This window comes from Lacerta agilis, chromosome 1 (genome assembly GCF_009819535.1).
Source record: "Lacerta agilis isolate rLacAgi1 chromosome 1, rLacAgi1.pri, whole genome shotgun sequence".
Classification (NCBI taxonomy): domain Eukaryota; kingdom Metazoa; phylum Chordata; class Lepidosauria; order Squamata; family Lacertidae; genus Lacerta; species Lacerta agilis.
This window is the reverse complement of record NC_046312.1, coordinates 104,325,769-104,352,750: the sequence shown is the minus strand read 5'-3', so window position 1 is coordinate 104,352,750 and position 26,982 is coordinate 104,325,769. Positions and strand designations below refer to the sequence as shown.

General features: G+C 39.5%; 1 protein-coding gene across 1 annotated transcript in view; it reads left to right on the top strand.

The window, feature by feature from the left end:
• The first annotated feature begins 4,506 nt into the window (after positions 1 to 4,506).
• The window catches only part of ITGB6 (integrin subunit beta 6), a 36,983-nt gene continuing 14,507 nt past the window's right edge, over positions 4,507 to 26,982 (top strand). The window contains exons 1-9 of the mRNA XM_033165771.1: positions 4,507 to 4,579; positions 5,059 to 5,135; positions 5,812 to 5,891; positions 10,073 to 10,277; positions 12,634 to 12,880; positions 15,432 to 15,597; positions 16,594 to 16,755; positions 17,589 to 17,684; positions 23,464 to 23,553. Of these exons, the coding sequence (XP_033021662.1) occupies positions 5,075 to 5,135; positions 5,812 to 5,891; positions 10,073 to 10,277; positions 12,634 to 12,880; positions 15,432 to 15,597; positions 16,594 to 16,755; positions 17,589 to 17,684; positions 23,464 to 23,553 (1,107 nt within the window). The 5' untranslated portion in view covers positions 4,507 to 4,579; positions 5,059 to 5,074. The remainder of the gene's footprint in view (positions 4,580 to 5,058; positions 5,136 to 5,811; positions 5,892 to 10,072; positions 10,278 to 12,633; positions 12,881 to 15,431; positions 15,598 to 16,593; positions 16,756 to 17,588; positions 17,685 to 23,463; positions 23,554 to 26,982) is intronic.

Below are 26,982 nucleotides of genomic sequence, written 5' to 3'. Positions count from 1 at the left end.
TACTTTCCTTTATCTGTCTGGAATCTTCTGACATTCAGCTTCATTGGATGCCCATCAGTTCTAGGAGGGAGGGGGTTTCTCTATCCACTTTCTCCATGCCATGAATAATTTTAATTGCAAATTGGTTTGTGTGGTTTTTTTTATGGTAAAGTGCATTGAGAGTCATTAGTTGGGTATAAATATAGCCAATGATGAAAGCATGAGTGAATGAATGCTTAGCAGGAGTACCACAGAAAGGAAACGGCTTGCAGTGAAAGGGGTTTTCCTCCCAAATGATCCACTGAGTGTCCAGACTTCACCATGACTCCTACTCATGCCTAGTCCGATAACTTCAGGCTCTTAATGCAGGGAACAGGTGAGTCAAGGCCTCTAGCCTGGGAAAGGGACATAAATAGCATTGTAATAAAGCAGCTGGTTGGAGCTTAATGTTGGGAGGAGAGCTAAAATAGCAGGGATATTGTTTCAGATGTCAATTGGGGATGAGACAAAGGTTTTCAGGAAGTTGTGCTTCAGCAAAATCTAAAATCCTGCTCTTTGATTCATTCAGGGATATATTTAAAGTGTGTGAGAGTGGAAAGAGAGCACATTTTTGTTTCATATAGTCAGTGCTTTCTTTCTTCAAAAAAATTGTTTAGGGGTACCCTCCTTTTCTTACTCATGTTGAAATACTGCCCCTCAATGAGGCCAAACTAGGATTCACAAAATGTTTTGGGGTATGTGGACCCCCCCCGGGGGGGGGAAGCACTGCATATAGTTATTGTGAAATGTTAAGCAAAGAGACTTGTGCCTTTGATGTGCTTAGCACACCAAACAGGCCCAAAAATTCCTATAATGTGAGGAATATGCTAGTCTGCCACACACAAAAATATCTTGTTTGGCCCAATAGTACTGCTCCCATAGAGGATGCCTTGCCCCCTCCTCACCAGTGTATCTGCATGATGTACTACTCAGGCTTTGCTCATCTGTTTGAGGGTAATTCCATCTCGCTGCCAAGTATTATGGGAGCATACGTAGATCTTCTGAAGCATTACCTCCCCTCAAAAGAAACCATCTGGTGTGCATCTTCTAATTAACAGGGACAACCAGAATACCAGTATGCAGAAACAGAAAAGGGTAGTCTCCTTTGAGGCAGGGCTGGCCCAACCATTAGACGCAATGCTGTGCTTGCCTCAGGCAGCAGATGCTGTCGGGAGGGGCAGTGGCAAGGTGTTGGGGGACACGGCTGTGTGCGCCCCACAACTTGCCTTGTATACCCCTGAACTAGCTTGCTGTCCTCAGCTGCAGCAGAGAAGACACTAGCAGTGTATTCAAGTAAGATTAGAATGCCAATTCAGTCAGCTTCTGAACACAGATGTAGGAGTGTCATCCTGTCCTTTGCCTCAGGCAGCAAAATGTATTGGGCAAGATAATTGTTACAAGGAGGCACTCTAAATGAGAAAGTTTTCAGCTGTAAGAGTAAAGTGTGCCCTGCCCCAAGTTTCACATTTCTATTTTCTGTTTCAGAAAACAGTGCCCCTCAGTTATCAGAAAAGTGGGGAGATTTTATTTATTTATAAAAAAATATTTGTATACCACTATATCACAGAAAAATGTAAAAGTGGTTTACAATATTGCATAAAACCATACAGTAAAAACCACATGAAAAAAATGAAATCAGAATTGAAATCAAGTATCAGTTAAATATTGTGGAAATATGTGTTCTTAATTCCTGCATAGACCTGGCAGAATAAAAGTGTTTTCATAATAATATTAATAATAACAATTTATTATTTATACCCCGCCCATCTGGCTGGGTTTCTCCAGCCACTCTGGTTGGCTCCCAATAGAATATTAAAAACACGATAAAACATCAAACATTAATGCAGGTGTTTAGAGGTTGAAATAGAAGGCGCTTGCTGAATCTCTCTTAGAGTATTCTACAATACTGGGCCAATTACACTAAAGGATTGGTTTCTTGCTGTTGTCAAATGAGCCTCTCAAACTGGGGGAACCCTATGATAACCCTATGACTGACATGGAAAATGCAGAGATTCTAAATGTATAGTGACTGTCACAGTCAAATGAACAGAAGGTCTAAACTATAAGTGCAGAGAACTCTCCATTTGGTTGGTTATAGCTTTATCCAAAGCAGAAAAGAGTAGATGCTCTGGCACAGCTCTAGCAACAGACACACAACACATGCTGTGTGGTTTATTGGAAAGCTTTTTTTAAAGTGTGAAAAATTGGAGACGGTAAGACGCTCCTTTGCTAGGAACTGCCACTCCTCTCTGTGGGTTGGATTACAAGATTGATCAAATCTATTTTGCAAACAGTATGCCACATATCTTCAGCAATGATGCAAATGTTGCCCCCAAGTGATACTTTCAATTAATACGTTACATGGAATGTCAGGAGGGATAAAGTTTTTATCAGTTGTGGAAAATTAACTGGAGATTTCCTGATAAATAATAGTTTTCCTAACAATGTGAAACTTGACATTTCTTGCTGCTTGCTTAAGTCAGAAGGGGAAGCAGTATGTGAGAGTGGGGCAAGGGACATCAGTGAGCTTATTGTATAAGCAAGACAGCAAAACTGAACTCAAAAGTTAATTTCAAATTCATCCTTATATGCACAAAATATGTTTTTTTTTCGTCCAGGCCAAAATTGTGCAGTCAATTTCCAGATAAAAATCCATCAATCAACCACATGATCTTGGCCTATGTATGTAGGATGCGATGCATATAGGTCTCTTCAGAGATCTATGGACAGCAGAGATAAGTCTAGTGCACCTGCGCCATGCACAGGTCCAAATGAGGCCTTTCCAGTATTGCACGACGCAGCCCTGTCATGCCTTAATCTGCATCAATTGAATGCTCTGAGAGATGACTAAAATGGAATCTACTTATTCACTCTTACATTTGACCAAAGGTCTGTAAATGGTTCACATAGAAGGTCCTTTCACAGGTAAAGTAGAAGGTATGATTCCCCTCTTTCTCAGGGACACTGACAGAGGACTACACTTATACCAGGCCCCAGACACTTAGCTTTCATTTAAATAAATAAAAAAGTAAATTAAACATTTCTAACAAAAGTTAGAAAGCAAATTGTGGAGGCAATTCTGAAGCTTCAGCGTATGAGAGGCAGCACAATAACTAAGGATACATACTTAATCACTGTTTTTAAGAGGAATCGGAGGAAGAAATGCTGACTATCCCTCCTGGGGAGGGCTTCCACTGCAGTATGGGGGTGGGAAAAGGAGAAGCTTGTTGTTGCTTTTAGCCTGACACTGGACAGACTGGATTATGTTTCATTCATTCCCAAAGTATGCTTTCTTTACAGAATAAAGCACACATTTGACAGATGGGTGGGGCACATGTCATTATGACACCACATGCTGGCAAGGTGGGCTGCCCCAACTACCTGTCAGAATCCATGCAAAAGATTATTTGAAGCAGCATCCCCTATCCTTTAAACATTGCTTGAGCAATGTTAAAAGGAGTGGTTGCTGCTTCAAAGAGCACTTTTGCAAAGAGCTTTAAGACAGCTCCCATGTTCCCATATGGGCCTTCTCAATGCTTGAAAAACCTTTTAAGGGCAGGCTGTTTCAAAGAGTGATTTGCAAAGGGCTTTAATACAGCACCCCTCCTCTGTTTGCGATTCCAAAGGTTTGAGACTCCCACAACATCAATAGTAAAATATTTTTTAAAGCAATTTGTGAACAGTTAATACATTCTATAAACAGTGATCTCAGTGACTCAGGAACAGTGTCTTTCAGCCATCAAATCCCTGGGTAAATAGAAAGGTTTTTTAATTCTGCATGGAAGTCAATAATGAGAGGCAGATGCACCTCTATTTCAGTGTATCTGAAGAAGTGTGCATGCACACGAAAGCTCATACCAAGAACAAACTTAGTTGGTCTCTAAGGTGCTACTGGAAGGATTTTTTTTTTGTTGTTGTTCTCACTAGGGAAGGCATTCCACAAACAGGGAACTGCCACTGAAAAGGTCCTGTCATGAGCCAATACCTACCATGCAGCCCAGAGTTGCCTCACCACCACCAAGGCGTCACATGCCGATCAAAGGTGTGTGATAGTTGATACTGGTGAGCGTGCACACAAAATGGCACAAGAGTTGATTTCCCATGCTGCTTGTGAGTATGTAAATCTCATAAATATGTGAGAGTAGTCTTTCCCAGCCAAAAAAGGTCTGTTTCAGCCATGCAGACAAATCCCTCTAAGGTAAAATAGCTCCTATGCTGCTTGATGTCCCTGACATCAAGGGCCTTAGCCAGCCAACATTTTAGTAAGCTTAAAGGGTAATTTCTGTTATTATATTTCAAAATATATTCCAGCAAGCTGACATTCAGATGTGTCTCATAATAGTTTTACTTTTTAGCCACACACATTTGCTTTTGCTCTTTTTATCCTTCAAATGCAAAGTTCAACATTCTCTGCCAATTTAATCACAACTCCCAACATTGCTGGTTAGGATTACACAGTGGTGACATATACTTCCCCCCCCCCTTTTTGAACTGGTTTTACAAGGTTCATATCCAACAAGGAAGTTGAGGGAAAAATGGGATTTATACACCTCCACTCCAGGTATTTTACCCAAATAATTCCACCATTCAATTAACATAGGGAGCATTTTTTAAAAAACGATATTGGGCCTGTATATCAACTCTAAAGGCATTATAGTCCAACATTCATGGGTTCCTAATGAGCTGTAAGGCTAAGTCTGTGGATTAAAAACAGCAACCAGGAACTCAGGACTGTACCTGTATGAATTCCCCCACCTTCTTCTGACTATATACCTGTCTTCCTTATAAGGGAAACAAGGAAGTAAGATAAAGAATTCCATAACCATGCTGATAGCCCTTAGGCACAGCTTGCAGTTCACCTATCCAGGTGGCACACTGTATTGTTGCCTTGTTTATGTTAATGTAGTGTTCTGGTAACTTAGAATATTTCTTCTAAAACCTGCCTGGACTGAAGTTCTCAATCGTCAAGTTCTCATAAAGTTTCTGCACTGGGCTCATTACGCTGGACATAATTAATTTTGATATGTTTTGTATGTGCAGCCAGATCTGAAAGCGAATGGGGATTGAATTGCTTTGCCTTTTTTTCCTATTCCTGCAAAGAATTAACTATGTACAAGGTAAGGCTCACAGGTGATGTATTAACTTTTGAAAAAATGTCCTGTCCTGCTCTTTTTAAAACTTTTTAAAACAAGTATACTAGTCCTGTTATGCATGCAGCTGTATCTTTCCACTTGACTACCGTGTAGTTGTTTTGAACTGAGTTTCGTTCCTGTTACCGAGGCTATGTATGGAATGTAGTCCTAAGGACTGCTTAATTTTACAAATGAATAGTGTAAGAATTTACACTGCATCTGTGATTCTGTTATGTTTTACAGAACGTAATACATTTTTAACTTACAGTACAAATAAGTATCCAGAAAAGTAGTAGCAGCAGAAAATGTCTGGCGCACAAAGAGCTGATGATCCAGCTGAATCAGGAATGATAGAGATCAAGTACATGAAACACGATGACTGATTTTTTACAAATCTTTCTTTTTGCCAGTTGTCACCTTGGGAAAAGCTGGATATTAATTCCAGTCAAGACTATGCTTCAACATAATTTTGTTTTGTAATGACTTCAATTTCACGGCACTTTTTGGTAACCGTTTTCGAAAGACATTCAATTCAAAGGGTGGAAAGGGTACACTGGCAGGCTGTGTTTGGTAAAGTTGGAACAATACTCAGAACATTTCGTTATCTGCAATAATTATGCTTTATTCTGATCTATTATATTTCCTTGATTTTTATATGCAGGAAATTGTAATCCAGGGAGTGCAGTGAATTGTAAAGAGTGTTTGCTTTCTGGACCGCATTGTGGATGGTGCTTTCAAGAGGTAAAGTGAATTATCTGAAATATTTTAAAGTATCACCAGTAGTACTTGAAGTTGTTAGGAAAAGAGTCTGTCCAACTCTCCGCTCCGATTCAAATCCTGCCCTGAGGGAAGAAATTCAGAAGCTGAATCAAAAGATTTATTTCAGAACCTAAGGGCTCGAGCACACTCAGTAAAATATTTGACTTCTTTTAAGTAGCTGGTCCCCAGCCCTAAACCGTAATCTACTGCACAAACTAGGTTGTTTACATTACCCTCCATTTCAAAAAATAGTCTGATGTGTAGCATGGAGAGCAGCTGCTTGAGAAACACAAATCCAAAGCATTTATTAGATTTCTAGCAAAAAGAGGCCTTGCGTATTAATAGCATTGAAAAGTATTTTCCTAAGGATTGCTCAGTGTATACATTTTGCAGAATTTGAAAGTTTTTGGCAAAAAAGAAATATGGTGACAGAAATAGAGAGATGGATAAATGACATGAAGCAAAGGCCCATTGGTAAGAAGATATAACACAAATCTATCTGGAAGGAAAAGGGAACTATCTTTCAGAAGCCACCTAAAGAAAAAATGTGTAGATCTAGTAAGGGCAATCCATGGGCAGAAACAAGATTGACCCGAAACTCTTCATTGACAGACAGGGGACAAGTGCCCCCCTAAGGCAACGGTGCTTAGTACTCATGGCTAGCCAAGACATTTTGGTGCTTAAAGAAAAAAAACCAAAAAGTCCACTCTACCCTGCTCCTGGCAGTAAATAATAATAATAATAATAATAATAAATTGAAAGAAAATGGTTGACCTTTCATGACCCTCTGCCTCACTATGCCTAATGATAGGGCCGGCCAAGGGAGAAAATATGTTTTGAATTTGTTCTTGGAGCGGAAATTTTCACACACTTCAACAACTACATGAAAAGATCTATTGAGTGGCCCCTCTAGACTGTTAATGTACAGTCTGCATGTTTTCAAATGCCTGTCCACAGTTAAGAGAACTTGCACCTCGGGCATGAACCAGCCACAGCTAAGGATTTTACAGTGTAATCCAATATGTGTCAGCTCAAAAGTATATCCCGTTGAGTTCAGTGGAGCTTACTGCTTGGCAAATGGGTATAGGATTATAACCTTAAAGTGCTGTCGACCTTGATGGGGAGATTTGGCCATGTGGTTAACATTCAGGCATCAAAATCAAAAGGAACTGAATGTGCTTAACGTTGACTGAATTGCACTCCTCCTTTTCTTTGGAAGCAAAAGCTGAGTTTGTGAGGAATGCAAATATTGTGCCACATATCGAGTTCTATGCGGAATTGTACATGCTCAGAATTGCAGAAAATTAGTACCTTTGGCCTTGAATGGCAGTTTCTAAGTAACTGCATCAGGCATTATTTTCACAACATATACAGTACTTAGGGACAACAGTCTGTGAAACTATTTCTTGTATTCAGAAGTTTCCAATGAAGAAATTACGTTCTACTGTGCATCAATGTTCCATTGTCTGGATTTTCTTGGAATATCCCAAACCTTTATATTTTTCTTTGTTCCTGAAAGTGAACTAAAATATTCACTTTCAAAATACTCCTTTTGTATGGGATGGCATTCTGAGAAAGAACTAGAAACCTCATTGATTAAGCAATGAGAAGGGAGAAGTAGCATATCAGTTATTCAGTTCCTCGGTGCCAGTGGTTTTTTAAAAAAAATCTGTACAACAATGTGTAAGCAAATGCTACAGGTACATGTGCATAAAATGCATATATTAGCATTTAAGCATACACAAATGCTGACTTTTCATGAAAACATTTTTTTAAAAGGTAATTGCAAATTGTTGTGGAGGTGTACAGAACTGAATTTAAGATTGGGAAAATGAAAACTGAGGGAAACCAGAATTAACAGGTTCATCCATATCTAATCCAACTAGACCAATGCTTTCCCCCCTCACAAAATGCTTGTAAATTGTTAATGGTCTTGGCAGACCACTTAATTGTTTTTCCGCCTGTTGTAGTTCACTGTGTTAGATGCTATTTGATTTTTAAGTGTATCTCAATGGCTTCTTTTATTTATTATACTGGAATTTATTGGATTACATTTTGCATTTCATAGAACTTGAATTGTAATGAAATATAAAAAGCAATAAAAATGTATAAAATAAAATAAAAAGCATGCTTGCTTTGGAAAAAACATTGGAATCAGTGCAGTCAAGTGAAGATTCAGCGATGTTTATAAAGGAGCCCCCCCCCCCCCCCCGGATTCATCAGAGCTTTCCCAGGCACAACACAAGTGTAGGGAATGGAAGTCCCATCTGAAACCTTTGCTTTGTGTTGAATATCAAGCCTGAGGAATAGTTGTGTGAATAGCTGGTGACTTTTAGTTAATCCCCAAAAAGACACTAAGCTATTGTTTTTGTTTGCATTTTTTTTCTTAGCATGTCCTTTGCCTTTCCTTTTCCTTTTCCTTTCTTTCCCCGACCTTTCTTTCTTTCTTTCTTTCTTTTTGGTCTATAATCACCAGCACAGACTGTTGGCTAAAAATACTGAGTCTAAGCATCCTTAAAATATGGGCTGACGTGGTAATGCATCTTTCTTTTTCTGAAAAGTCAGCAGATTCAGAGTGTTTTTCTGGAGATGATCATATGCTGTTGTCTCTAAGCATTTCATAGCAGTAGGTGATTTTTATATATACTGATATGGCTGTGAAATCTTGGTTGCCAAATTAAAAATAAGCCAATATCCCCTTTGAATATATTAATAAACTCAGTTTGGTTTTCATGGAAATATGAGGAATAGCAACCTTTTGAGAAATTATGTTGAAGACAGAAGCACTGAAAAGTCTGTATTAATGCTGTTATGGTATATTCTTGGGGAGCACTGCAAAGGCAGATCTTATAATTTTGGATTTCAAATAGCCATGCTCTATTATTTATTCAGTTGCCCTATCTGAAATTATGACTTGAGGGGGTAAATGTGCATAAGACAGTTTTTTTTAATGGTTGACAAATATATGGCAATCACAGAGACTTGTCCAGTCCAGAACTTTCGCATGATCCATTTGGGCAGTGGAACAAAAATGGCCCACTTAGAAGCCCTCTTTGTAAGTTACTTGAACAAAGAGGAAAAGTGAATAGAGAGGGACTGTGGGCTGCACTTTTGACCCACCCACTATGACACATGATTCCCCAGCCCAGCCACCACCATACAAGTGCTAGAATAGCTGCCTGAGGCAGGCAAACCTTCAGGCAGTGGCTCAAGATCCATGGAAACCTTTGCGTGTTTAGACCTTTTAACCTGACCCTAGAAATAAATTCAGACATGACTCAAATTTTGGTTTGGTTTTTGGCAGAATTTAGACCACAACTTTATTGATTACAATCAAGTGAGTGGTTGCATAGGCTCTGGTTCAATTAGCTCCCTGCACCCTTGCAGGCAGCGCTGTCCCAGAGCTCTATCATAGGTCAGCCATGGGTAAACACCAGGAACAACAAAAGGGGGTGTGCCACCTGTCTGCCACCCTGATGTGCCCTGGACTCGGGCATGGACACAACCCCTCTCAGGGCTGACCAAACCATTGAGTCCCTAGATTCCTTTACCGGAATACGCATCTCATAGGGATGGTGAGACCGTTCTGCCACCCCTAACACCTGAACCACAGCCTATCCGCAACCTTACAAGTTGTGACGATTTGCGGCAGGTGAAAACCCAAGTGGCAAGAGCCAATCAGCCAAGTTTCTGGCAATCAGAATTTTTGCATATCTTGAGAACTAGATGCACATCATCATTTTGGGCAGAGACTCCCTGACCACAAATTCTATTCTCTGTAATGTGTATTAAATTATATAGTGCTGAAAATATTGGTGATGGGTGTAATAGAATGTATGACTATGACATTATAAGCAATGACTCTATTGCATTGATTTTTTTCTGCTTAATGAGTGCGCATCCTTGTTGCTGGAGGGGTAAAGTGCAGGCGGAAGAGACTAATCTATTGAAAAAGTCAATTATAAGTACACCCTTTTCGCACACAAAAGTTTCAAAGCAGGATATAGTTGCATTGTTCCCTTGCATATCCCCACTTACAAATAGGGATTTGTGGAATAACTTACGTATATAAAAAATATTATGCTGTGCCTTCAGTCATTTGCAGAATTGGCATCATATTGTGCTGCATTATACTCTGTTCTTGCACTCTTTGTTTCTTATAGAATTTTACTGATCCATCTGAAATTCTTAGAAGGTGTGGCACTCCTGAAGAGCTTATTTCAAAAGGATGCCAATTGAATTTCATTGAATTTCCTACATCTGAAGTGGTAATTCACAAAAACAAGCCTCTTAGTGAAGGGCCACAGGAAAACAACTCAGATGTTACACAGATTTCTCCTCAAAAGCTAACTATCCTACTGCGGCCAGGTAAGTTGTGTTGTTCATAAATGCTATTTTTAAAAATCATTTTGTAGCTTTGTACATAGCTTCCATTTGTTCATATTAAATATCAGGATGTGACATGTGACATATTTAGGTTGTAATCCTAAACTTGCTTACCAGAGTTGCGCTGAACTGAATTTACTTCTGAGGAAACATATTTAGGCTTCTTAAAAATGGAAGTTCTGAAAGAACACCTGGTAAAGATGTGTAAGGTTGATGAACTTCTGTGAAGTCCCGCCCCCGCCCTACCCCCCACCAAGCATCTGGGAAGATTTATTTCCTTGTATTTCTTCTATTGCAACATTCACATGGCACAAAAGCAGCATTTTTTTAAGGACTCACCCTATTTTTGTAAATTATTTTAACTAATTTTAAAATTGTGCTTTTAAATTACTGTAACCAGCCCTGGGAATTAACGATGAAGGATAGGTAAGAAATATAAAGAATTAAGAATATCCACCAATATCACCTAAAATCATATCTCCCCAATATTTGTATGAGTGTTACACATACAGGTCAATGGTTTGTTTGTTTTCTAAAGTCTTGGAAATGATCACAGCACATTTTATAAATAAATTTGGTAATTGTATTCCACAGCAGCAGTGGCAATTGGTGAAAGCTGTAGCTGAGATCACATGAACCAACCTTCCTATGTAACTGCCTCACACTATTCACAGGCTTCAGATGAATCTCCAGGATAATGATCGGTGGGATTCAACTAATGAGTCCCATCAGCAGAAAACACACATAGATTTTGGCTTGCTCAGTGGAGCTTTCCTCCCATGAGCCCCCTGAAATCTGCTTGAATTCCTCCCATTGAGAAATTAACATAACCAACATGCTTCTTCTTGTTAGCTTTTGCCTACTCAGACAGTTTTCCTATCTATGCTTTTCACATGTGGCTCTTATACTGTTGTGTCAACTTTCTTAAATCACCATAAATATGGAATCAGGGCCAGATCTCAATATTATCTTTTATAATTCATGTAGCACTATCAGTGTGCATGGCACCACACTCCATCCCCGTCAAAGCTTCAGTTACTGGGGTCGTGTGGCTGTGGCTTCTGACAAGATCGCAAGAGAGCCTAGCAAGATCACACAAAGGCCTCTTGTGAGCTCTCGCCGGAACCCAGAAGCCACCACAACCACTTCTCCTCACTTGTGTGGCACTAGGCGGGCATGCCTACCGAGGTACCCATAAAGGCATCCCTTGGATTCTGCTCCTCCAGTCTGCCTCATTGACAGGCCAGCCCTGCAGCTAACACAAGGGGGGCCAACACATTTTTTTATTCTTTGTGAGAGCTACTATCAGGTGGGGGTGACATGGCCGGGGTTGGCGCAAGGGGGGGCATCAATCCCCCACCCCAAGCCTGGTCACCACAAGGGCCTGGATGCCCGGCTGCAATGCCACCCACCACGAAAGGTGAGCAGTCCTACTATAAGAGGATAATATTCTGAAATGGGATTTAACGTTTTACATTGGAAAGAAGAAAAACTGGGTGCTAATTCAGTTAAAATCTTGATGTGGCAGTGACAACCGCTTTTCTGACACAGCTTCCCATTTACAAAGTAATCAGAAACTGAAATGTGTGGTGTAAATGTGATGCACATATGTGGAATCAACATATCCGCTTGCATTTTTGGAGTCTTCTTAGGGGGGGGGTTGGTAAGAACTCTGCTTGGAAGTGCAGCTATAGAGGCTCATTATGAGCTTCAGAATTTCAGAATGTAAAACTCTTCAGCTCATCCCAGATAGTGTCCAGAGAGAGAAAGGGTACAGAAACTTGTGAGTAGGAGGTTCTACATGAGGGCAATGTCAGGAATGCATCCTGTCAAATGATTTTTCCCAAGTTCCCAAGGCTATTTCCCCCATGTTTTATTAAGAAGTTTACATGAATGCTGATAATTAACAATCGGCTTATGACATGGTTTCCACAGCGAACCCAAAGTACATTGACTTCTTCTGTGTTTGTGGCTTGTATAAAGCAGCACCCATGTTGCTTGAGATGATTTTATCCATGCCCAGGAACATCCTATACAACAAGCATAATGTGTGAAACAGGACTTAGGCTGCAATCTCCACTTACCTGGGAGTAGACCCACTGAATTCTTTGGGCTTATTCTTGTGTAGACACCATTAGGATCACACTGTAAGTATGTCTTTTAGCACATTGTGATGGCTAGTAATACTGCTGGGAACACTTCTTTGTTACAAAGGACCAGAAAAAGAATACTCTGTGGCAACAAAAATAAACAGTTCCAGTCAATATTGCATTTCCCTTTTCACTCTCTAACGACAGCTGTGTTAATTTCTTTTCTGTTTCCCCTGTGGTTTCACAAGGAAATGAAGAAACAATACAAATCAATGTTCGTCAGACTGAAGATTATCCAGTTGACCTCTACTACCTCATGGATCTTTCAGCTTCCATGCATGATGATCTGAAAACCATTAAGGAACTTGGTTCTACCTTGTCAAAAGAAATGTCTAAACTGACAAGTAACTTTCAGCTGGGTTTTGGGTCTTTTGTAGAAAAACCAGTTTCACCATTCATCAACACTGTGCCAGAAGAAATCAAGAATCCTTGCCAGTGAGTAGCAAAAACATCTAGTTCAAATACATTTTGGATCAGATTTCTGTCCTTTTCAGGGGTAGAATTTAGTTTGGGTCTAGGGGGCAGGGTGGCCAGTTACCTTCATTTTCAAGGGGGCTCCAGACTCCTTAGTTGCTATTTTCTTGGGGTATCAGTATTTCACCATTTACTTGTGTTACATGAATTGAAAACAATAGAAATGAGGGCAGAGCAATCTAAAAGTGTGGGAGGAAGGAGAACCAAAGGCAGACGAACCATCTTTTCCTATACCCTTAGCTCAGTAAAGCAAAGGCTGCCGAGGTTTCCATGGTGGAGAGACAGTCTCTGAAACATCCTGTAGTTTCTTGGAGGCCTTCCCAAGGACCTGAAAAAAATAATCTTTCAGGTTGCTTTTTATTTTTTTTAATTTTAATCAGTTATACATGAATGTGTATTTGTGTGTAGACAGACAGACAGACAGAACAAAGGTAGATGTTGTGAGCCCTTATGTTTGCCAAGAGACTTACACTTCAATCCTGGAAGGATAAATACCCATCCATTGCACAGTGATTTGAGGACCTTACCACCTTTGTTACATTTGAACATATTTTCATAAATGCCAATTTCATGTGGATACCTGTTTGGGCATCTAGAGGATAAAATACTGTTTGTTTAATTTTAGAGGGAAGAACTGGTGGCTATTTTGTTCTCAATGTGAGGTGACAGTGTGCATTTTCCCCCAGCCATTTTCTATTCCATCTTTTTAGTATTTAAATATGGCACTTAAAAGAATAAAATGAAAATAAAACTAGACAGACAGACAAACAGATTAGGATATAGGAAGGCACCATTTTGAGTTCCTCCATGTATTCATCACATTGTTTCCATTACCCTGTAGATCAGCTTCTGCCAAAAATCATGTTATTTGTCTTGCTGTCCGCTGTAGCAAAATTTTGTAACTTAGGTATTTATTTAATTGATTATAGTTTGTGTTCAACATACCGCTACAGAGATTGTTCCATCAGCACAAAAAATTCTGTTAGCCTGGTAGAACTATCTTCTTTCTGCTCCCCCCGCACACTATTCTGAGCGTTCTCGTGATCCTCTAGAACAGATTTAGGAAGGACATGGGGGCTCATAGGAAGAACAGAGGTGTGGGGAAGTCCCGTTACACTCACAAGAATCAGGACCGCAATACCTCAAGGACCACCCCTCCCCCATATAAACTGACTCCGAATCTGCATTCATCATCTGAGGCCCTTCTTGGTGTGTCTCCTCCACATGAGGTGGCAACATGAGAACAGGCCTTCTCTGTTGTGGCTCCCTGTTTGTGGAATGCGCTCCCCAGGGAGGTTCGCCTGGTGCCTTTAGTATCTATTTTTAGGTGCCAGATGGAAACATTTTTCTTCAACTAGGCCTTAGGCTAATTAATATTCTAGAGCCTTTTAAATGTGTCTGTGGGAAGGGTGGGTATTGTTTCGCTGTTTTGTTTTTAATTATTAGCTTGTTTTTATCTTGTATTTTATTCTGTGAACCACCCTGAAATCTTATGATGAAGGGAGCTATATAAATCTAATCAATCATCATCACCATCATCTTTATACTGGCTTCTGCTTGTGCAGTGCCTTAAATGAATATGGCCAAATGTAACTATTATGTTATTCCACCCCATTCATTTTAGTGCAAAGCAAAAGCAATGAAAAAATAAGAATCATATGTATTATTCACAGACTGAAAGTAACACCAGTGAATACTGATCATATTCACTGGATTGATCTCCATTGCAGACATGGGATGATTAAGTGAAGGCCTGCAATTTCTGCAGCCATTTCCATTTTTGTTAGGAATCTGAGTGATTTGATGCAATGTGTTGGTTGCCTTCTCCTTGAGTTAGACTTTTACCTCTTGTCTCTCCAGAATCAATTCCACTGATACCAACTACATTTTCTGCTTTTAACATAGCCTGGTAGATTTGTTTCACTGCTTTAATAGTTTTGACCCCTTTCTCCCTGCTGTTTGGAATCTGTCCTTACCTGGATTTGGTACAATCTGGTTTGGATGTTAATTCTTGAACATTTTTGAGCATATTTTGCCTCAGTTGGAGGTAGTGATCATTTTTATAGCATTAGTTGTGAATTATGAGAGCTTTTTACAAATTGTAAGGCTCGGGGGAATGTTTTGGCCTGATGGATAATTCATGTGTTGGTCTGGAACAGATGAATTTAAATCCCATTGCAGTTGTAGTATACTTAGACTCTGTAACAGTCAAGTCTTGTGAAGTCTCTGTAGTACCCTGCTTTATGGGATCATTATACATTTCAATTCTGATCAAATTAACACCAAAAGATCCGTTTTTGTCATATAGCTAGGGTGTAGAAGCCAAAAGCATCTTTACAAAGACTACAAGTCTTCTTTAAGCTATTACTGAGTGTATGCTAATCTATAAGCATTCGCGGGTAAATAAATTTGCACAGTAGAACATTGTAAATAGTAAAGTGCCATGCTGTATGTTTCATTAATAAGAATTTTCATGTGATCTGCTGCATTAATTGTGTTTCCGTGTCTGCAGAAGTGTCCCACATGACTGCTCTCCAACATTTGGATACAAGCACATTCTGTCATTGACAAATGATGCCGAAAGGTTCAATGAAATTGTGAAAGAACAGAAAATCAGTGCTAATATAGATACTCCAGAGGGAGGATTTGATGCAATTATGCAGGCAGCTGTGTGTAAGGTAAGGAAATATAAATAAAAATTCTTTAGGTAAGTTCTGTTGCTGTGTTCTCCATAGTAAACCACTTCCCACAGAATCCAAGTTTATCTAACATCAGCTGGAGAGAAATCTTAACTTACACTTTATAAATGCTGATGAATCCAAGATGCCAAGAAAGTCCTCTCAGCAGCATCTGATAGCAGGTGGTACCATCAAGAGGACCTCTGATGCTGACTGTAAGGCCTGAGATGGTTGGTATTGGGAAGAAGACCTTTGGGGTATTTGGGTCCCAAGCTGTTTAGGATTCCACATGCTAGTACTAGGGATGGAGAAGAAATTTGATTCAGTTTGCATTTAAAGGAGAAACTGCAAATTTTGTACCTTCTGAAACAATATGTGAACTGAAACACAGCCATCCTTCAAAATTTCCACTTCTCTGAATGTTGCGTTGCAGTTCTACACTCAAGTAATGTGTACAAAAATGCCAATACTAGGGTAAAGTGTGCATATAAGTGCATATATTGATGCAGATAGCATTCAAAATGCATCATATTAGGCAAGGTTGATTTGCAAAAAATGTGTGTATTGGGGGAAAAATTGCACCACAATTCCGATGAATTTTCATGAGGACATTAAAACAACAACAACACAGGTTTATGTGGAAAGCTTACTAGGAAAAAAAGAAACAAAATTGACAGTTTTGCCCATCCCAGCTAGTACTAACACTCTGAAATGGGCCTGATAGTTTGCCAGCAGCCAGCACAGTACATTCAGGACTGGTCATACATGATCCCATTGGGCTGCCCCACACCACTCACTCATCTGGCAGCTGCATTCTGAACTAGCTGCAGCTTAAGGGCAGCCCCACGTAGTGCATTTGCATAGTCCAGATGGAAGGTCACTAGAACATGGACTGTTACGGTTTTTATCACTGAAGCAAGAAAATGTTATAGAAGTACTGTACTCATACATTAGCAATGCATCTGCTACCATAATCCGTTTACATTTTTATTGCAGGAAAAAATTGGGTGGAGGAACAACTCATTGCATCTGTTGGTCTTTGTGAGTGATGCCGATTCCCATTTTGGGATGGATAGCAAACTGGCAGGAATTGTAATTCCAAATGATGGAGAATGCCACTTGGATCATAATAATGAGTATTCCATGTCAACTGTTTTGGTAATATGTGCTTCAGGTTTTACACTTTACTCTTCTATAAATTAATTGTATGTGCAATGTGCACATTCACAGAAAACAAATTAAAGGACTGTTGGGGCCATTCCCAACTGATTTTGAATAACGCTATTGGAGATACTTAGATCATAGAATGCTGAGGGGAGGGGCAGGAATCCATCTGAGAACTAAAACATTTATTATTTTATTTTATTTGCCTGCTTGTCTGTCTACCTAATTATATTGCTATCCCACCTCTCTGCTGTTGTGGAATCTAAGGCAGCATGCATGTGATCACCCATTCAGACACTGACCAGACCCAGTCCTACTTCACTTCAGGAAGGTGGTGAACTCAGTCCTTCTTTAAATAGGCAGAGCCCTGGATTTCTTTGGTAAATGACATTGCATTAATCCCAGCAGGGCAGCTCTGTAGCAACTCATATAATAAGTTGTGCTGCTTGAGTTTTGAGTTGTCACCTGTTTTATTACAGGCAGGGTTTCTGTAGGTTTTTTTTTAATTAGGACTTCAACACAAAGACATTTTTAACAGGTGAAGTTTTTTCAAGCAACACATCACTGGATAAATTAGCATGTGTTGGCTTGGTGTTGAAAAGCCATGTGCAGGACTGTAAAATATAACAAATGTAACTTTTCACCAGACGCATGTATGAAGGATATACATAGTTCCAACTAATCCAGAGATGAGAACACAGAGGCCCCAGTTTAGAGACTCTTCTGTGTTACCATCTTCTTTTAATAAGCCAAGAGACAGCAAAGCCATGTTTTTTATTTAAAGTTTAACTTTTGCTTCATTTATTTTTCTTTATTTTTGTCTTCAGGAATATCCAAGTTTGGGTCAATTAATAGACAAGATTGTGCAAAACAACATTTTATTAATTTTTGCAGTGACAAAGGAACAGGTTCCTTTGTATAAGGTAAGAGACATGTTTCTTACTTGATCCTCCTTTTCATGTGTGTTAAGATGGCACATCAGTACAAAAAGTACTGTAAAGCTTCCAACATCCTCTAATTAAGGATCCTAATCTCTTATATAGTAGCATAGATTCAGCACACATAAGCACTTAGTCTAATTCAACACTAAAAATATGGAACCAAGACTTATTTAGCAGAAGAACTGCATGCTCTACAAGACACAAAAAATAGAGGTAGTGTTTTTAAGAAGAGGGGAACAAAAATGCCATAGAAAGTATAACAATAGAATAGGGGTTCATACATTATAAAACTTGGTATAATGTTCCCAATGAACAGAGGAAGTCACTTGAGAACTCTGATACAAGGATAAAACTGATGAAGAGATTCTGAAACGTGATGCTTTTTATAACAAGAGTGGTAGCTCACTCAGATAGTGAGGGATGTAGCATTCCAAAGGAAAATGGAATTTTGCAGTCATTGAGAGGTGGTTAGTGTTTCAGGATGAAATAATACTGCAGAGACTGAACGGAAGCCAGAGACTCCTTATCTAAAAACATATCCACTCAATATTTTCCCTTTAGTTCTGAAAGTCCTGTGTTCCCCTAGATATAATGCTCAGCCCATTGCAATGAATGCTTTCTGAACAACACAGTCCAGACCACATTTCTGCTCCATAATAATGACATGTGTGGCTTAGAAGGCTTCCCCTTGTCTCACAGCACTAATATCCCTGTACCAAAGACATTATAGCTCATGTTGCAGATTTAATATAGCCTGGTTATGTACCATATTTTATTTTACCCCCCCCCCAAAAAAAAACACATTTAAAAGACTGTAAAATATTAATCAGCCAAAGGCCTGGTTGAAGAGGAATGTTGTCGCCTGGCACCTAAAAATATATAATGAAGGCACCAGGTGAACCTCCCTGCGGGGAAGCATTCCACAAACAGGGAGCCACTACAGAAAAGGCCCATTCTCATGTTGCCACCCTCTGGACCTCACGTGGAGGAGGCACAAGAAGATACATTTATATTATTTATATACAGTAACGACATTTTAATGTGTGTGAGAGAGGGAGAGTATGTGTATGCGTGCCAGTGGTGGGTGTGCACACATGCGTGTACACATAGCCGCCTTCTCAGTTAACCTGTGCAGATCACCTGAGGAGAGGCATTCTGAATGATCTGATAACTGAGGAGGGGAGGGAAGAAGAGCAGAGGCCAGGTCTGTCCCTCAAACCACCGGGTGCAAGTCTCTCCTGCCTTAGAGGAATAAGGCTGCTGAAACTTTGAGCTTGAATGCTCCTCGCTCCTGTGCAACCCGGAGAAGGAGATCGTAAGTATCTGCTTCTTGACTTAAACTATCAGATGTTGTTTCCAAATCACAAACTGTAGTTAAACTATGGATTATTGGAGCAACAAGATCAAACCATGGTTTCTGATCCTGGCTTGTTTCAATAAACCATAAGCATAATGACAAACTTGTTACTTTAAACCAGGAGACAAATGACTCCAATCTCCTTACAGTTGCAACCTGAACTTGTGAAGCTGAAAGGCTTCAGGAAGTAGGGCTAAGTGCTGCTGCACCAATGGAGACAGAGGTACACTGTGGAGAGCCAATACTTTCTTATTTGGAAGCACCCAGACACACTAAAGGAAAGCTCCACTAGTAGGGTGGGTGAAAAAGGGATGTGTTGTTGGGAGGCATAAAGATGCCACATCCAAAGCACCATAATTTCCCCAGCACACCTGCATAAATGGTAGGACTCTTATGTTAGTCCCAGGGCTGACTGTAGAGTCTGAAGGGACCACAAGGGTTATCTGCAATGTAGGAATCTTTTTGCCCAGTATGGGGCTCAAACCCATGACCCTGAGAGTCCTATGCTCTACTGACTGAGCTATCCCAGTGGGTAATTAAAGTGGCCCCAAAATCTCCCCTGCCCACAGTGAAATGGCATAGCAATGGCTTTGGTGGTTGTTCCACCAGCAGATCTTACCTGGCACCCATGCCCACTGCTAGTGCCCTTATGCCCATGCCTTTTCTCTGTCCCAGCAAGCCATATATGAATAGTAGGGTTGCCCTGTAAGAAATTGAACTCTGCAATTCGTGTATCATTAGAATTAAGATTTTTTTTGTTGAACAAGGGACTCATTATTTAGTTAGACACAATCGCAGGTGTAGTTTGAGCCTAGATGTCACTCCATATGTGGAGATACACAATGGAAGCCCTCAATGTATCTATGTGAACAGATTTGGACCACCATGTATGAATACAAACAGGAATGTCTACCTCCAAAAGCTCAGTTTCCAGCAAGTGTCAGTCAATTAGTATTGCACACAGACAAGGTTTCCATACATATAAAGAAGGGCATCTTTAGAGAGAATGCTGGTGTAAGCTGCAGACCCCTTCTCATACAAATCTCCCATAGAAATAGACTGGAATACAAGTAAAAGCCCCAAGATTAGATCTAACAGCTTGAAATAACTGGCACCACAAATAGAGGATTTTGCTTTCTGTGGAATGACTGAAAGTGGTGTTATGCTACAGTTAACAGAAATCCTTTTCATTTGTTTGCATTAAAATACATACTATTTAGATAGGTAGGTGGATATTATAAAATTAGTATTTTTAAAATATGTATATGCAATCTATAAATATGTTCTCAGAGGGGTTTATAGCTATATAGTAAAAACAAATTGGAAATGCAAATATAAATCCATAAAACCACCCAGATCATCATTTTTAAAATGCAGAGCCCAGGAAAAATTAATTTAAAGTAGGAACAGATTTAAAGGTCTAGGACAGTTTTTAAAAAGAAAAAGAAAGAAGTATTTTTTTTAGTGCCAAAATGGCATCAAGGTAGGCACCAGACAAGCCTTTAGTGCCACCACTAAAAAGATCCTTTGTCCAATAGCACCTCACCTGAAGAAGCAGCCTCAGAAGAAGATCTTAAGGTCTGGATATGTGCATATGGAAACAAGTGGTCCTAGAAGTACCCTGTTCCCAAGTTGTGAATAGCCTTAAAGGTCAAAACTCTGAGCCTGAATTGATTTGGAAACACAGTGAGCCAGTGAGCTGGCAAACTGCAGTTAATATGCTCATATCCCCCTTCCCTCCCCAAGCCCAATTAGCAATTTTGCAGCTCTGTTCTGAATGAAATGAAGTTTCTGGACCACCCTCAAAAGCAGTCCCATCTAACCCACATTGCAGTAGTCCACATGTAATTATTACAACTTCCACTCATCCAACATAGCAGGGCTTGAATCTATCATTAATTCATCCTGGAAGTTCCGTTCTGTCATTTAAATCAAAAGCGTTGCATTCCAGGCATGTTACAAACTTGTTCAGATCAGCTCTATTTATTTATACGCTTAGATTCAGTTATCCTGTTTCACTGTTCTCCAATTGTGTATTGGGGTGTGCTAGTTAAAAAATCTACTGGTAATTACAGCTTCCTGAATTCACGGTGCTTGCTCACACTCTAATTATTTACCTGCTCATTGCTTCAGTTGTGTGAGTGGCATGATTCCCCCACCCCTTTCTTTCTGCTCTATGTAGGTTGGTTATTCAAGTTGTACTGTATCCTCTTACTGTTACTTAGTTGCTTTTAGACATTACCTTCTTTGTTATATTTTAGTTGAAAATGTCATTCAGCAACAATATGTACTCTGTTTTAAAGAGAAATAACAAATACCAGCAGTATATTCTGAGACTGGTAATTATCTGAAGTGACATGTACCTATATTGGCCAAGATGTAAAGAGATACAGCCTGATCCTATGTATGCTTACTCAGAAATAATTTCATTTAGAGCTGAGATTGCAGTTTTAGATATGTCCAAGGGGATGCATGTTCCAAAAGACACTTTGTGTTTTACTGCTTAAACCCTGGGTCTGTCTAATATACCGGTATCATGCTCTGCTTTTGAAGTTCCCCTTGATTTCAAAAGTGAATTTCCAGATGCAACCAGTGGGGCCCCTGTTCAAAGAAACAATTTACCATCTCCTAGGCACGTGAAATTAGTTGTGCATTTCTTTGGATCCTGGACACTAGAGTCACACATAATAGCTGTGTTTGAACATAAGGCCAAGCCATGGTTTCTTTAAAACGTGGTTTGTTTGATTAATCACAGGTGGTCTCACAGAAAAGCAGATAAGCCATTATAGTCATATCTCGGAAGTCGAACAGAATCCATTCTGGAAGTCCATTCGACTTCCAAAACATTTGGAAACCAAGGCGCGGCTTCCGATTGGCTGCAGGAAGCTCCTGCATCCAATTGGAAGCCATGGAAGCTATGTCAGACGTTCGGGTTCCAAAGAATGTTTGCAAACTGGAACACTCACTTCTGGGTTTGCGGCATTCAGCAACCAAAATGTTCAACTTGCAAGGCATTCAACTTCCGAGGTACAACTGTATTTGTTTCTCCAAAGCTTGGTTTGTTCTCTTAGTGCTGCTGCCTTATTTATGCCTCTGTAGTTTGGCAAGTGTCCAAGGTGGGGTGGCCAAACCCTGGTTAAACAAGATTATTGAGTTTGGATACAATATCAAAAGATTGTCTTTAAAACACATGATTCATATGGTGATTAGTTGCCATAAAGCAAACCACATTTAATCAGCTGGGTTCAGTTTGGATATCCAAACAAGCCACACTTGGCTAAACAAATCATGGTTTTGTGTTATGGGTGAACCAGGGTGTAGCAACACAAAATATTAAAAACAGGCCTCTTACAAAATGATTCTTTTTTCCACTTGTCACATTTTCTTAAATAGCTTTGACTATATTCCAATATTATTTCTTCCAGTAATGGATTTCTATTCAGTGAGATTGCACTGATGGAAATAAAATGATCCCTAATGAGTTATGTCATGCTGTAGTTTGGCAATGTGCCAGGAAAAGACTGCACTATTTCAGAGTCTGACTTCACAATTTCTGACTTACAATCTATGAACTGTCTGGTTTTTTTCTGAAATGCAATGCCAATATACTCTAAGAATCATCTTCCAAAGTACTTGGGCACAAGTATTTGTCATGTGCAACTGCCTGCTAGAATGTGAAATATATTTAATCCTGCTGACTTTACACAGTAAACGTAAGGCATGAAATATTTTCGTTGCATTGCTAAAATGTTATGGTACGTCAGCAGGATCATAATGCTGTCAGCAGTACAGAGCACAAGAGAAGTATGAAGAAATCAAATGGTCAGAGTTTATAGATACATTTAGGGCAGCTTTACACATGACACTACACAGATGCTTTCTGCATTTCCTGTATCTGTAATGTGCAGATATAAATGGCCAACATACACGCTGGACTTTAAAAAGAAAAAGCTCTTCTCCTTAGTTTGTCTCACTTCATTGCAACGCCAAGCACTTTCTCCAGCATCAGCACCCAACTAAGGAGAAAAGGATGGGGGCAGTGGGGTGGTGGGGTGGAGAGAAAACACTGCAGGGTAGTAACCCATGGGTGGAGAATCCTACATTATACTTGCCTTTTGCTTTAACCTGTAAATTGATAATCCTATTGAAACATATAAGACAATATCCCACTTATGCTCACACAACACAGCTTCCTCTCCTCCCCATCCACTGTTCTGCACACACACACACACACACACACACACACCAATCTGCTCCAGAAGGTTTAGAGCAGATTCTGGGGTTTTACAGGAAGCTGGAGGGAGGAGGGAGGAAAGGGGAAGTCAAAGGGGGTTTCATGAAAAGCATTCAAGAAACATGTTTGTTTTCACCTTATAATTTTGTGGTCATAATTGTGTTTTGCAGAACTATGCTAATCTTATTCCTGGAGCTACTGTTGGAAAACTCCAGATGGATTCTGGAAATGTTCTCCAGTTGATCATTGATGCATATAAGGTATGAATATATATGAATGCATATCAGGAATAATAATAGTGGTGGTGGTGGTGGTAGTAGTAGTAGTAGTAGTAGTAGTAATAGTTCTGAATGCCTGTGGAATCAGTGAATTAGTGCAAATAAAAATTTGGTCACACTCTTTTTTTGGTGTGTGAAACATTTGTTATAAATAGATGTTAAACAAAGAAACCACACAGAGAAAAGTTCTAGAATCTAAAAAGATGTAATAGAAAAATGCAATAATTATATTCTTGATGAACAATTTGCATTGCTTTAGCTATGTGATTATTATGCCCCCCACCGCCACCCAAGACTTCTTAAGAGTAGAATGCAGTCAATAAATTATGGTTTTGACAATATTTGTCAAATATATAAGCTCCTATTTGACTGATGCCCAAAATGCTCTCAAAGCAGTGTACAATAAAGTAATTAAAACACAGTAATAGTGTTTTTAGGGTGTGTTTTTTAATGGTGTAGCTTTCCCTATGTTTCTGCCCACATTTAGCCAGTGAGAAAGATAAAACTGGAAAAACGTATATTGCAAACAGTCAGACTCATTTGCTTAGATTATAGGCGCAGTTCATAGCTCTATCTATAAACGTGTGCTTTCGCTTACTATTCTTTATTCGGCTGCTTGCAACTTTGAATAATGTTATACTTTCCTGGGAAATGGAAAGTTCCAGGCAACTTATGAGATCACTTTCCTTTGGAGCAGAAAGTACTTGTGGTGTTTTTCATAACACCCATTATGTACAGATGTATAACAAAACAAGCAGAGGTGTGCATGGCAACCGATATGAGTGACAGGAATATAGGAATCCACCTTATACCAAGTCAAACCATTGTTTCATCTAGCTCAGTATTGTTGACACTTACTGTCAGTGGCTCTTGAAGGGTTCAGGCAAGAGTCTCTCCTAGCCCTACCCTACCTGCAGATGCCAGGAATTGGACCTAATACAAATTATGAGCTTCATCCCTTCCCCTAAAATACAGCCTTAAAACTCAGTTCCTACCAAGTAATAAACCTGTGTACCTCCAACCAAAAAGCCATTAAAATAAGAAAGAAGTATTTTTATCTTTTCCCCATCCCTGACAGAAGAGTGTAACAATTTACATTAGAAGCCTAGAGTATGTAAATGTGACTTTAGGAATCACTACTTTGAATGATCAGGGTACACCAACTCTGCTGTGAGAAAATGCTTACATAGGATTCTGTTCATAAAGGTATATAAACAATAGTATCTATACCAGATCTGTTTTATAAAACTAAAATAAAGTAGAAAATTTGCAACTGTGGTTAGAAGTGGGTTTGCAAACTGTAGTTTGGTTTAACTATGGTTAGTGAAAATGCTGGTGCTGATGTAATACCAAACATCAGGGATGCCAGCCCGAATTAAATGTTGGGGGGCAGGTAAGCCCCGCCCACATAATTGATCACATGACGTGGCACACGCACACAATTTGGGGTGGCCAGAGGGAACTCAGTCCCTAGGAGTTGGCCCCTATGCCAATCATAGTGTTAATGGAAAAAGGAATGGTACCATAAGAAGGAAGGAGGACGATAATGTGTGAACCCGTGGGGTGCTTGCTCTTGATTGCCTGACTGTGGTAAATAGATGATGCGGTGCTTCCATCACAACAGGATAATATATTTAATTTCACTTCACTGCCAAATGTAATTCCTACTACAAAAATATTGGTGCGCTTTCCCCTGCCCACATTCTGCCACCCCATGTCGCCAGCAGTACTATGTAATTCAATAATGTATGTGTCTCAAGAAAAATAACTTCACCATTCCGCCTCAGTGTGCTCTTAAGAGGGGGGAAAAGGAATCATAATTGTCATTTGCCCTCAGAAGGATAATCATGCTGAAGTTTCTTGAGTCCTTGGATTTCTGCCACAATTTTAAAGTGGAAAGCTCTACGTTATTATTATTCACAGATGTGTTGGCTTTTAAATTCTTCAGAGGAAGTGAGCATGAGAGAGCTGTCAAAATATTTGTTGTAAGACGTTCTCCTATTTCCTTCCAACGTAAGTCACAGCCTCCAGCGAGCATGTCAGTACGTGCCTTGAGAGGTTAAAAACTGCAAAAAAAAACCTGAAGTAATGTTTTGTGTCTTCAAAGCAGACATTTCAGTCAAAGTCTATGTGAAGTAAAGATTGGTGCTGGAACACAAAGTTATTAAATAAGACCACACGGAGACCTCTTTACCAGCAGTTGACTCCCTTTAGCAGTTAATATATATGAGACTAAACAGAAGTAAGTTAAACTGCAAACACAGGTTTTGCATATTTCAGCTATAATGTTGCAAGACTCGCTGAGCAACATTTTCCTACTGCATGCTTGCTCGTGTATCTTAGAAACCTTCAAGGCTTTCACCTGAGGGTCACTAAGGTCATTCAGGCATAATTCATTTAAATTCAACCTAGCATTCATCCATTGTCTTTTCTCACCATAACACCAAATAAATTAAATTTGCCCACTCTGAATGTTGCAATGTGACCAGGGCTAGAAGAAAATTCTTTATAAAGGTAAAGGTAAAGGCATAACAGATCAGCCTGCGATTAGAATCACTCGGATTTCAGACACTGAAAAAATTGTATTGTCAGAAAGTTTTTCCTAATGTTTAATCAGAATCTCCTTTCTTGTAACTTGAAACCATTGGTTTGTGTCCTACCCTCCAGAGCATTTCTCAAGTGAAATATGCCATTGCACACCTCAAGCCATTTTCACAATCAGTTACTCTTTCAAACTAAATTAATAGATATCCTCCTACCTAATCCAAAGCTCTTTTCAGTCATTCATTCATACAGAAGCAATAGACAGGGGATTCATCACCCGCAACCTACCCATTTTCCTGCAAATGTCTGTAAGGGGATGAGGGTACCAATCAGAAAATTTGGTTCAGACTTTGATTTTGTATTTCTGAAGATAGCCCAGTCCCAACCCCAATTTGGTACAGGCCCAAATTTGAACCCCATTTAGAAAAATAAAACTTCATGCCTACACCATTCACCAATGATTTTTACAAGGCAACCGAAAACATCTCTTTTTACAGGCATTTGGGCTTGAGTTTTTTTTAAATTGCAGCTGAAATATCTTCGTTGCAAAGTTGATTTTATTGGCAATTTGATTTTTGATGTTTTTTAGGTGTGTTGTGCACTGCCGTGAGATCCTTTGGGACAAAAGGCAGTCTAGGAAAAAAATTGATAAATAAATAATTAAAAACATAACACAGCATAAAAACGTGAGTGAGATTAAAACCATCTTAAAACTTAAATGGGTTTTAATTTGTTTCTGAAGTTTTTTTAATTAAGTTTTCCAAAATTTCACACATAAATTTCAATACATAACAAAAACCATTTTTAACTTCCCACCCCCTTTTTTCCATTGTGTTTCTGTTTCTCTCCCCCTGCTGCACACTGTCT